Source organism: Sturnus vulgaris, chromosome W, assembly GCF_052056855.1.
Source record: "Sturnus vulgaris isolate bStuVul1 chromosome W, bStuVul1.hap1, whole genome shotgun sequence".
NCBI lineage: Eukaryota > Metazoa > Chordata > Aves > Passeriformes > Sturnidae > Sturnus > Sturnus vulgaris.
Window position 1 is genome coordinate 96,454 of NC_142282.1, and position 12,885 is coordinate 109,338.

The 12,885-nt window shown below is 44.9% G+C and overlaps 1 protein-coding gene across 19 annotated transcripts in view; it reads right to left on the reverse strand.

Moving 5' to 3' along the window:
* Positions 1 to 12,885, reverse strand: part of LOC106863658 (NEDD4 like E3 ubiquitin protein ligase) — a 77,858-nt gene that overhangs the window by 17,535 nt on the left and 47,438 nt on the right. For 12 of the 19 annotated variants that reach the window (XM_088155582.1, XM_088155580.1, XM_088155573.1 and 9 more), the window contains 7 exons: positions 8,019 to 8,069; positions 6,967 to 7,028; positions 6,751 to 6,853; positions 6,352 to 6,518; positions 5,337 to 5,469; positions 4,636 to 4,812; positions 3,290 to 3,364 (listed from right to left, as the gene is read on the reverse strand). In XM_088155582.1, coding sequence (XP_088011708.1) covers positions 3,290 to 3,364; positions 4,636 to 4,812; positions 5,337 to 5,469; positions 6,352 to 6,518; positions 6,751 to 6,853; positions 6,967 to 7,013 — 702 coding nt within the window. In that variant the 5' untranslated portion in view covers positions 7,014 to 7,028; positions 8,019 to 8,069. Of the gene's footprint in view, positions 1 to 1,778; positions 1,839 to 3,289; positions 3,365 to 4,635; positions 4,813 to 5,336; positions 5,470 to 6,351; positions 6,519 to 6,750; positions 6,854 to 6,966; positions 7,029 to 8,018; positions 8,070 to 12,885 lie in introns of all 19 variants that reach the window. The other 7 variants (XM_088155578.1, XM_088155571.1, XM_088155570.1 and 4 more) reach the window with 1 other exon arrangement.

A 12,885-nucleotide genomic window follows, 5' to 3' on the forward strand; every position in this document is an offset into this window, starting at 1 on the left:
AGGACACATTCTCTTCCTACCCTCTATATTCCTTATTCCAGCAAGACAAGGAACTTGCTCTTGTTCATGTCTGTCAGACCTTTCCCAGAGCAATGCCAAAGGCTGTTCAAGAGCAGAGCACAGCTGCCACAAGGAACTGGAAGACTGCAGGGACAATCAAGAAAGGAAAGGAGAAAATATACTGCACGGGCCAGGAAGCTGACACACTCCAATAGGGAACAGAAAACAGAGGCAAACAGATGAAGAATCCAAGTTCAGAGTCATTTCTTCCTCTCCTGAAGAGCCAAGGGCTATTTTCCCTATGAGGAAAACACCTTGGAGTGTGCCAGTGGCTGCCAATGCCACAGTCAGGGGTCAGGAAGGGCACAGTGAGGGCTGCAAGCACTCCAGTGTCTCACTCACAACCCACATACGGGGAGGAGGACACTGGGCCTGAGCCTGGGGTGCTCAAGGAGGGGGTTTGGAGGGGTTCTGAAGGCAAAACCAAGGTGACCAGAGACTTTTACTGCTGACAGGTTGTTTGTCTGCAAGCCCCAGGTGCCCAAAGACCCAAGAGAATGCAGCCTTTGAAGACAAAGGATTTAGACCATGAATCCTGTGTAAGTCCCAGTTCCTCCTCAGATCTGGGACTCTGGGTGTAAATGCTGAACAAAGCTGGGGGGATTAGTGACTGCAGCATGGTGAGGTAAAACACCTTGGTACAGCTACACTAATGAGGAGTCACTGATGTTTGAACTCAGTTATTTCCATGAAAATATTAATATTTTGCTCTAAAAAGTCTAACCAAGACAAGATGCTCTGCTAAGGACTACCACTGCAGTGCAGGTTCATCTAGCACAACTAACTACTAATGAGTCAGGCATTTTATTTAGACTTTGCTATTTGCAAGTGTGCTCCTCTGGTTCTAAAATTAAAAAACAGTGAATATAGATAGTATTACAGAATGATGTATTAACACCCAAAGCAAGATTTATCTATTTCCCAGATGTAAATAGCAATTTATACCAAGTATAAATTTAATTTCTTTCTCTGAAACAAATTCTCTAGGAGGGCATAAATTCATGAAAGCCATTTATGATAGTTACTGTAAATGATTTCCATGAAATAACTCGCTTCAGACTGGCAGTTAATTAGGTTAAAGGTTCAATATATATATAATTTAGATAAAATTCAATATAGAGTAAACCCACTTTGCTTGTATTACATTTTCAGCAAAGCACATCAAGAATTTTATGGGATGATCAAACTACAGTCTTGGACTGCTGAGGAACTGCTGGAAAATGAAACGGGCATTCAGTAAGGCCATTAAGAACTCTGTGCTGTATCACTGTACCCCCAAGGCTCTCAAATTAAGACCAACTTTAAGAATTAAAATTAATTAGTCTAATGGAGAGTAAGGAAAGACAGATACAAGATGCAAACATAGCTACATGTACAATGATTTGATGTCTCTAATCACTGGTGCTTCCAGTATCCCTTTTTAAAGAATTAGCTGTTGTAGCTTTCATTTTTCAGGAGCCCATGGCATTTCCTTAGTGCACAGCTTCATCATAATTCAATGTCACATCCATATCCCTAAACCATGCCAATATTTGAGTGCAATTGCAGTGTTTTGAGAAATTTTGAGAAAACTGAGACAAAAACATGCAGGTTTTCATTCAATAGCTGTATTTCATTCAACGCATGGCTGTTTTAAAAAAAAAAAGCTCCTCATTGTACAAGACCTAAATGTCCCCCCACTTTATTCAGAGATAGTGCTTAAGAAAGCGTTTTATTACCGTTGGCTCCTCTCCCCCTGTGACAGTTGAAGAACGAGCTCTCCTAGAGGGACCATTCTGCTGTTAAATGACAATTCATGTTACACATATTTACTGAAGGTCACAGGTTACTGGCACATCTTTAGGAGCAAGGCATCAGGCATATTTACCAAGAGAGAGCAGTTAGATGGATAACAGCAAATCTGAAAAGCCAGCAGTTGCTGGTAACCAAGCCAGAATCCCAGAGGAGTGCTGGATTTAGGAAGAACATGTACTTACTTGCCAGAAGGGAAATGATCATTAGCTCAGGAAGGAGGAAAGGTGGTTAAGATCAGGTAAGATGAGGTGTTAGAGCAATGCTCTCAGTGCTGTCATTTGAACATGTGCTCAGGAAATGAGCGTCCCTCAAGGAGCAGGAGAGAGGCCTCTCCCCAGCACCCCCTGCCAGCCCCCACACAGCCCCTGGCTCCAGCAGTGCTGAACACAGCAATAAAGCAGCACAGAGAGCACCAGCTGAGGCACCACTGCACAGCACCCACCCCCTGCTCACCCCCAGAGCCAGGGACATGCTCCAGCTACACTAAATAACTGCTACAGCACAGAACAATCCAGCCAGGAGAAAACCTCTGTGCTTTCTGCAAATGTTTGCCCAAGGGCAGCAAGAGAGAACAAGCAAGGCAGAGACAGCAGCTTTGGGAACAAACTATGGGTATGCACAGGTGTTCTATTTGCAGATTCACAAAGGACACATTTGTAACTTCTAAAAACAAAGAAAAAACTCTTGAAGAAAAGCATAATCTTTTGAAATATTCTTTGCAATCTGAGCAGTTTTAGTCAAAAGGACACCTTGCACACTCCTATTTTAAATGGTCTCTCTGTAGCACTGCTGGGAGGTGGCAGAGAGAACTCAGCTGCCACCTCTGCAAGCCCTGCACGTGTCCTGGAGGAGAGGCACACTTTCTGTCAGCTGCAGCAGTGTGCATGGCTCTGATGGCAGAGAGAAGCTTTGTTTACAAAACATCTTTGTATCTTTATCTGTGGGAACAATCTCCTTAAATAAACCTGCAGAAGTTGCTTCCTTTTCACTCCAACCAGGCAAAACACCAATCCTTTGAGATTTTAGACAGATTTATATATTGCAAGTAAAACTACCTCATGTGCCACAGCAATACATGAGCTCTAAGAGTCCTGTGGCTGCTCCAGCTCCAGGCAGGGCTGCTTCTCCTGCCCTCTCCTCCCCAGCTGGGAACACCCCTTGGAGGAGTTTCTCCACTCACTCCACAGCACTGCAATTTCCGTGGTAAACAACTGAGGAGAGGGTGGCTTGCTCAGTCTCCAAACATTTTCCTGTCTCAGGAATGTCCTCCTTTTTTAGTTCACGTGAATTTGGTCTCCATTACTGTTTGGGACAATCAGATGTCCACCCCGGTCACTGATCTGTGCCTGACCACAGTTGGCCCAAGGCAAGGTGTTACTCAGAATCAGAGAATGGCCACTCGAAAAGGAAGGAGTAGGAGGGAGCTCTGGCTTACCAGGGATAACTGGGACTGTTCAGCGACTGTGTCTGTCACACTGCAGGACCTCAGTCGTGAGGAAGGTTCTCTTTGCTGCAAGGAAGACAAAAAGGAAGTTGTCTCCAAGTTAGGGTGTCTTAAAACATGAGGCTTATTCAGAAAGTTCAGTAATTACAGGTACTAGCCTATTTGTAGCAAATCTCCTGTAAACAATTACCTACTTCTGTTTTACCACAGAGTGGTGTATCCCATTTCTCTACTCCCTACATACTACAAAAAAAAAGGACCCATCCATTTTCCTAAAGGAGAAGTATCAACATGAACAAACTCATGAATTATTGAAAAAAATAGGGCATTAAGAAATATATCCAAAATCAAATACTATGGATGAGAGCTCAAAGTCTTAAAAATTCATTTACTTAAAAATTTATGGTATTTCCTAAAAAAAAAGACCAAACACCATTTCCAATTTCCTCTTTGCTGTTAACTTTTGAATTAGTAGTGTCTTTTCCCAAGACACATCCTTCATGAAACAAAAGCCCCCTAAAAAAGCAGACACACATCATGTCTGATGGACTCTACCATGTGATTCCACCCCACCAGTGCAGCTGGGCACTCCAGGGCTGAGCAGTGCTTAGGAAAACACAGCACTGAAACAGCTGCAGTAAAACCACTGGGGGTTACTAAAACTGCAGTTCTAACACAAGCCCAAATGCCTCTGCATGCAGATCCAGCAGAGCATCAGAGCTGCCACTTGCTGACCAAGCTCCAGGTGACATTGCCATCAGTCAGAGACCAACTGCATGGGCTCTTTGGGAAAAACGCACTAATCAAGATTCTGTTTGATGAGAACAAGAGCATTTCTTATCTCTTGAACTGCAGAGGTACCTTGATAGCATCATCATACTAAGAAAAAAAAAATAAACAGGACTGTGTAGTATTTACAATTATTTTTGTAATCAAAGAGACATAAAACATTTCCCCACTTTTATGTGCATTATCCTGATTTTTTATAGTATCTAACTAATGGATAACACCAATAATGAGATCATTTTTCTGTTTTTCCCTTTCCTTTGGAAATTCCTAGCTTGACATCCTCTACTCTCATATATTTTGTCTCACTAAGAGTAGCAGAGTGTGAAGTTAAACTCACACAGAACTCTTGAAATCTGAACTGAGGAATTCTGTTGTCTGAGGCAGTCTGCTTGATGGTGAAGCTGTGGTGCATTTTTTGGAAGGGAAATTTCACTGCATGCTCAGTTTTCCTGAGCCCAGCAATCTCTCCCCATGCATGAAGTGATTCAGCTAATGCCAAAGAAGAGCACATTTCTGCCTGAGAGGTTTACAGATCACACACTACGTACGATCAAAGAGCCGAGCTGTTCCCCATTGGAGTCAGGAGTGACCTGGAGCCTTCTGCTCAGCTCCTCAGACAGCTCCTGAGGACTGGTCCGGGACACTGGAGATGCAGGAGGAGGTGGCAGTGACAAGCTTAAGGAATCCCCACTGGCACTTGCCTCCTCTGAAATGGTTTCCCAAGGCTAATGAGAGAGAAGAAACTAAGTTCAGGTTTTATACAGACCAAGTCTTCTTTCCCTTTGCCCTCTGTGTGATCATCTCACTGTGCCCAACACACAAACAGTTTCTCTGCACCCTAAATCAAAGCACGACAGGAAACTGAGGCATAGGGCAGTTCCAGCCAGTCCACTTCCCTTCTTTTTATCATTTATTCCACTGCTGTTCAGAGAAGAATATGAAAGTATCATATCAATACTATCTACAGTATATATGTGTATATATATACACACTCTATCACTGTATACAAGATAAGCAATTTGGAATGATAAATGTTTCCCCCAGCATTCACACAGGACTCAGTGCTGTCCCTAGGCCACCAGGCAGCTGCAGGGGACCCTGGCAGTGTGGCTCTGGCTGCCCTGTCATTGTGCTGCTGGCATTGTCCCAAGGCAGCTTCCACAAACACCGTGTAAACCACGATTCCCTGTGTTGTGTGGTCATGAGCTGACACGTGAGAAACGCTGCCTAAGCCCAGGCTTGGCCATACCTCAGGAATGTCTCCACTCTCCATAGGCTCTGGCTCCAGATCCTCGCTGATGTGGCGCCGCGAGCGGAAGCGCCTGTGAGCTGCCTCCTGGTTGATCTGTCTGATATTGTTATCTGACTCAGATCCCACATCACTGCAGGGGGAAACCCAGCATGGCAAGGACAAAAGAACAAGAAAATAACCCAAGTTAAACTAAGTCCCCACTTTGTCCATTGCCTTCAAAACCTCAGTTATAGAAATCGTTATTCATGCATGAATCAAGCTTCATAATTAGGAGACTGTTTAATCCCTCAGTTGAAAGAAAATAGAACTGGAAGCGCTTCACAAATATCACAGAATAACAGGTTGGGAAAGACCTCAGGGGTCATCTGGTTCAGCCTCTCTTTGGCCTAGACAAGATGGCCCAGCACTCTGTGGAGCCCAGCCTTGAACGTGTCCAGTGCTGGGGGATCCAGCACTTCTGTGGACATGGTTTAATGGTGGCCTTGGCAGTGCTGGGTTAAAGTTATGATCTCAGTATAGCTCTTAACTGTAAATTATTCACACTCTGTAAAATGTGAGCTTGCCACAGCTTTCTGAATCTAATCTTGAGAAGATATCACTGTGGCTTGCAGACCTCTCAGATAGCACATCCAGGGAATGAAGCCTATTCACAGAATAATAACCAGGATCTCCTCAAAGCTGATCTGTTCAACTTCATTAAAATTTAACAGAGTTGACTCTTCTCCTTACCTCTTCAACAGTGTCTATAAACCAAGTAATTTATTCCTGTTAAATTACTTAATGAAAAATTCCTTCTCTGTCTCCTAATACTCTAAGGTGCATTGTTAATGCACTGCCTTCCCTGCCATCCCAGATTTCCTGGAGTGTCTCAGAACTCCCAGACAGAGAACTGTGTCTCTGTGATCTGCTGGGGGCGAGCAAGTGTCTTTCAGGCACAAAGCACGCACGTTTCCTTTCTGCCTGGAGCCCCAGGCTGCCCCAATGCACCCAGCCCCCAGGCCAGGCTGCTCACACGAGGCTGGGCCGGTGCCACTGCGTGCTCCTGTTGTTGTGGTTCACGTAGTAGGTGCGGCCCAGGTTGTCCACCTTCTCTTCCCAGCCAGGGGGCAGCGGAGGGGGCGGCAGCTCCTCCTGACGTTGAGATGCGGCGTCGCTGGAATCCACCACGTCCCAGCCATGCTTAGGAATGAAGGAAAAAGACTCTGGTTACAGCGTGCACCTCACTGCAGTGACAAGAGAGCTCAGGCCCCATCGGTTAATTAAAGAGGGATCTCCAAAGGTGGCTGGGTGCTCTCCTGATGGCGTGGTGCCAAAGAGAACCAACTGGCAACTCTGTTTCTAGGGCTTTATCCTTCAAGTGAAGCTGACTCTACAAGTTTTCTTGAATCCTTCCATGAGAATTCAGCCTTACCTCAGAGTCATCCCTCTGATCACTGTTGTCTTCCTCTTGGCCACCATTTTTGGGCATATACGCCATCTTCAGTCTCAAGAAACCCTTCACACGAGATTTGTGGCTACGAGACAAGGAGGTATACAGCATTTAATAACTCTTAAATAACTGCAAATAAAATCATGAAGTAAGAAATGTTTTGAAGTCCTCAAATGTTTTAAAGGTCCTTGCTCTCACCTTCTTGGTCTGAGGAGGAAATCCTTAAATGTGTACGGCCTCTCCATGGTTGGGTCTTCAGTCTGTAAGCAGTGGAGAAAATGGCAAATTGAAGGGCTTCCAGCCACATAAAGAACATTCACACATCAGGCTGACAGATTACATCTCTGATTTCCACTGAATCCTAAATTATCTAAAGCCTGGAATCTTGGAAACTTTCTACTTCCTGAGAATTTCTTCTACAATAACATCCATCAACAGCAAGAAGTCACAATCAGACACAAAAAGCCAGTTATGCTCAACTGACACCTTACTTTGATGTAAACACTGCAATAACTTCACCCATTCACACATAAAAAGCCCTGCAAGGTCATAGACGTTAAGAATAACATGCACAACATTTAAAAAATATTAATTATATCCAGCCAATGTTAGCCACCCAAAACAGTATATAAGATCAGAAATGTTTGTACCAAGGCTAAAGCAATCACTGTATATACATACACATTTATATTTATTCCTATTTATAAATCTACAAATAGAAATTGCACTTAATTTAGCATCTAATTTTGCAGCCCATGCAGAATCCTGGCTGCTGGGGGGAACCCAGACAACTGGAGCTTTACAGAATTACAGAACCAGCTTTACACTGAATTCCTCCATTAATTAAGAAACAGAAGCAAACATTACCACCCTCAAACCAAACACCTCAAATGTCTGTTGACAATAAAATTATTCAAACCCTGTGTCAATTACTTCAATTGATTGCTATTGAACTCTTACTGCTGGCAAAGAATTCAATTTCAGCTAAAATAATGAACAGATGACCTAGTTGTGGCAGCCTTTTGGTTCTTCATGCATTTGCTGAAGCAAATCTGCTACCATGAAGCTTTTTTTGCACAGCAAGTGCATCCCTTCCATGCACAGCTGATGATGTTCCTGTCCCTGTGCAGCTGAGGCTCGGTTGTCCGCGAGTTGCCTTGAAGCTCTGCTGGGAGCACTTGCTTTAGGGGAATGGGAGTGGTGTGTGCAATGAAGTCCAGCCCCAGGGCTCCCAGAGATCTGCTGCTTACCGGGAGGTGACTGAGGGGCACATCCACCTGGCCCAGGAAGTCGTCTCTGGTCTGTCACACAGAAAAGCAAAAAACAAGAAATATCAACCTAGTCGCAGTGAGACAAAAATAACGATGGTTGAGTACCATTATTTTAGGAAACCCTGGTGTCTACCCCTATTGTTGCCCATTGTTTGTTGTTCTAATTCATTTATCTCAGCATAGTAGCCCATGACACTTGTGGTGGTGCTGACACAATTCTGCCTGTGGGGAAAGCACTAAAACCAACCCAGACCCCGCCCTCCCAAAGCACTGAGAAGCCCCAGGTAGTTTCCTGTTGAAGGGGGACAGGTGCAAGACTTCCTTCATGGACTGACAGTCCTTCATTTGCCCACTGTGGGAGCAGCTCACGGAGCAGGGTGGATTCCAGCACTTGGGTCTAGACTGGCAGTGTTACCCACAAGAGGCAAGGCATGGAAACCCTGGCAGCAGCTGAGACCTGGGCCCTGTGCTCCAGGGACACTTGGGACTCACTCAGACAGGAACTTTCACCATCAAGCAGTTGTGTTCTTCCAAAGCCAAGCACCTAGCAGGGCACACAGCCTCTCCCAGATCCTGTTTGTGACACCAGATCTCAGCCCCAGTGATTCCCAAATAACCTGCTGCCTATTTATAACCACGCTATGCATGGAATTCCAGGAAGTGCATGCTGCTGCTGCACAGCCAAGTTTACATACTTATCATAGCAGAGCATTAAGTTTAATATTAAAATTCATATTTTATATGATAACATCATAAGAGTTCTGTTTCTACTACAAAGATAGGATGACGTTTCGTGATCCCCACGGAATGGACTCATCCTGCTGGGCTGGATGATATGGAACACCACAAAAGGAGATTGTGGTTTTTCCAATTTTAAGTACAAACAGTGGGTAGATTTTTCATTACAGAATTTCGACTATTAATCTTCTTCCTACCAAATACTAGAAAAACCTGGTAACATGCCCTGTTTTTAGGGAATTAACACACTTTTCCCTTAATACTGGCAAATCCCAAGTACTTGCCACTTCCTGCTTTCAGTACAGTCACTCCAATAACAACTACTCTGAAGAAAATACACACCTATTGCTACATCTCTTCCTGCAGCTTTCAGCTCAAGAAAAACACAACTCATGAATACAGAAAATGTTCAGGTAGGTTAGGAACAGCCTTAAAGAAGCTGAACCAACAAAATATGTTTGTATCTTACAGTGGAACAGGAAATCTCTCAGTCCCAGCCAGCTCTGTAAGCAGAATTACTTCCTCATCTAATTCAAATAAAGACCCCCTTTTACATTACCTCCTTACTAAAATGATCTCGAGTTTCATTTCCAGGTTGGGGAAAAGGCAACAATAACAATGTCTGTTTGGAGAAACTCTCTGCCACTAAAATCCACAGAGCCACCCAAGGTGACACTGCCAAGCCAAATGCATGTAAAAATTCCAATTTGGTGCCTATCCAAGCTACGAGCCAGGAGGAAAAGCCTGGGATTAAAGTTGCAGAGCCCTAAATGCCCTTAGTCTCCAAAACAGCAGAGAAAGGAAAAGCATCCCTTGACACTTCAGTACAAAACAGAACGTTTAGCTGAGCCTCAGGATTGCATACACACACCTCAGCTTTACTTGGAACTGCACAAAAGTCTGAATAAACTGTGGTATTGATGTTCATTTCAAACACTGAAGTTGTTTTCCAGAAGGCAAAGTGTCAGTAGCTAAGAGCTCAGCAGTTAGACATTTGCTCATTTCAGCTCTGGAATAAAAGGGAAATATTGCCTCAGATGTGCATCCTTTCTTTACCCTGACCTCTAAGAGTGCTGAAATGTACTATTCACCAGAAGGTAAACCAGACATTACAGCTGGGTAATGGCTGAGCACACGAGCAAGTACAACAGGCAACTCAACCCCACTTAGCTTTATTCCAGCCTGAATAGAAATCAGAAGTTAGAAACAGCAGAGGTACAACAGGTTAGTCAGGACTTTGACCAAAAGGTCACACAAACAACGTGAAGGATCTGCAGTCTCACAGGGAATAAGACACTCGGCTATGTGCAAAATACTGTTCAACCCCTGCAATGTGTACACAAGCTGACACCCCCAGCACATGCAGCTCTCCCAGGGAAAGGTTCCACTGCAGCCATGCAGGACCAGGCCAAGCTGCAATCAATCCTGTGCTTATCTGCAGGTTCCCAACACCAACATCAGCAGGACAGCTCTCCCAGCAGCCCTGGTCCTGGACTTTTCCTGCCCGATTCCTAACCTGGACCAATACACCACGCTGTTACAACTGAGAGTGCAGAACAAACTCCTCAAAGTGCCTGAGAATTTCCTAAGGTTGGCAACGATCCCAAGGGGCTCCCATGGAACCCCCCTGTGTGAAAATGTGATCACCTTGGCCTGGCAACCAGTAACACCCACAGAGCCACGGCTCATCCAAAGTGAAGCACTGGACAGAGACAGGGACAAGATGTGAAAAGAAGAACTAAAAGGTCCCCCAGAGCTGCTGCCAGCTGCCAGAGAGGGATGTGGAGCTGAGTCTGGAGCTCTGTGGGTGCAGAGCTCTCAGAGGTGCTGTGCTTCCCTGGCCACACACCAGGCTGGGTAATGACACTCCACCCACCTACAGCTCCCTTGGCATTTTGAGATGATCAGGATGTTCCCAGCTTCCTGACCTGAAAATTGTTGTGTACTATTTCTGGGCACTATTTAAAGAGATGCTGCATTCCAACCCAGATATTGCTTAATTTCAGAGCAGGCAGACATGATCCCTACAGTAAATTTAACTCTTTTTTAAATGCCTTAAAGTAAACCAGAGTTCACACCTTTCTCAGACCACAACCACCCTGTGCCATGCTTCAGCACACAGCTATGTGCCTAAATTATGATCCAGGTGGAAACAGCCTGCTGAGGTTCAGAGCCCATCTTCCCTTGACATTTCTTCTAAATATACTACAGCCATGTTATTTCCAAACTTTTCAAGTCACTGCAGCCCTGGTGGGTAACACAAATGTGATGAGAGTGGCTGTGAAGGACGCTCATGGGAACACCATGTGGCACATGTGCCAGCAGTGGAGGACACGGCAGCTGCCTTTAACCTGCTGATCCTGACAGCCAAAGGCACCGGGCAAGATGGGATAAACCCGCCTGGCAAAGCCAAATCCCAGGCCCTCAAAAGGGCATTTTCACCTCCACTGAGCACTCAGCAGCCACCCTGGTAGAACAAAAGTGAAAAGTTAAGAATTAAACCAATTTTCCTGATGTAGTACTTTAACCTTGCACTTGAGATGTGACGTGCCATGGCTGTCAAGTCCTGGAAAACTGCTCTAGAGTGGTCCAGACTGGCTCAGACAGCACCACATTTCCAGCACAAATACAATAAAACTGCACACATACAGGAAGAGAAAACACCGCTGCCTTCCCAGAGAGATACAGGAACTCACACGTCTCAAAGCAAAGAGCTGCTCTTGAAGAACAATGAAATTTTAGTCATCTGTCACTCCCATCACATTGACGAAACATACTTCATTACTGAGCACTATACCCGAGTTTGCCCTCCTTGATATGCACACTGCTCATTGCAAAGCAGCACTAAAATAATATAAAATGACTCATGGCCAAGTAAAAGTCCCCAGTTTACCAATCAGCAGAGACACTCATTTTTGCCATTCCACCCTCCCCTTACCCACACCATGCACGGGGGCATCAGCCACTCCCGACAGTCCAGAGCAGCTTCAAACCTGCAATAATCCCCTCTGTAACCTGAGCATGACAACCCAAGCTCGGGGGACCAGGGACAGTTTGGAACCAAATGTTTATCTGACCCCTGATGAACCCTGATAAACCCTGTGGGCACACCAACTCACATTTGTGCACGCTGTGATTCCCGTGCCAGCGTGGTGGTTGTGTCCAGCTCCTCAAGTCACAGCTCCCACTGTGCTGAGCTGAACTTCTCTCTCTGGGGAAGCTGAGGGTGCCCATCTTTATTAGCAACAGTCCAGAATGCTGCACTTTAAGTTCTGCTCAGTAATAATGTTTAAAAATACCATCCTAAGAGTGCAGCAGTACTGTGAAAGCTCTGCTCTCCCCAGCAGTGAGTGAGTGCCCCATGAATTGCCAGGGATAAGTGGGAGCTGCAGCCCCAGGCAGCAGCTTTGCCAAGCTTTGTCCAGCTCTGTTACATCAGGAGCATCACCAGGTTTTTCTGGATCATGATGCAGTGCTTTAGCTATGTGGGATCAGGTTAAACAACAGAGAAGTGGTGGCAGGGAAATCAAAGTCGTGAAAGGCTCTGCAGGCAGGGAAATGAGATTGCTGGAGTGGAATCAGGGAAGGCACGCTGACATTTATTCAGCCTGAATCTTCCAAAGGTACTAAGTGCGTTCTTTCAACTGCCTGATCCCAGCAGCACTTACACTCAAGAAGGCATTAGGCCTGGAAATGCATAACATCATATTTCTGCTTTAATGATTTTCCCAATGTTATGGAAAAAAGCAAGATCCACTGTAAGAGTTCTAAAGGTCACTTTTCTGTGACACAAAACTGCATTCTGCAGGGTAATAATCAGAATCCTGGGTGGAAACATGGCTGTGCACTGACCAGAGGGAACACTAAGGTACTTCACGCTTAGGCTCCCAACATGCTAATTAGTGGACATAACTACTCCTAACTTCTGTAAATTAATCAGCATTTACACCTACACATCTTCAAGCACTTGTTCCTTGCTGAGACCAAGAACCTTCACACTTGCTCAATTTTCAAGGATAGAAAAAACACATTTGTTTGTAACAGAAAGGAGAGCCAAGATTATATTGACTAGTTCATGGGGATCAGTCACTAATATTTAGTGCCAGAT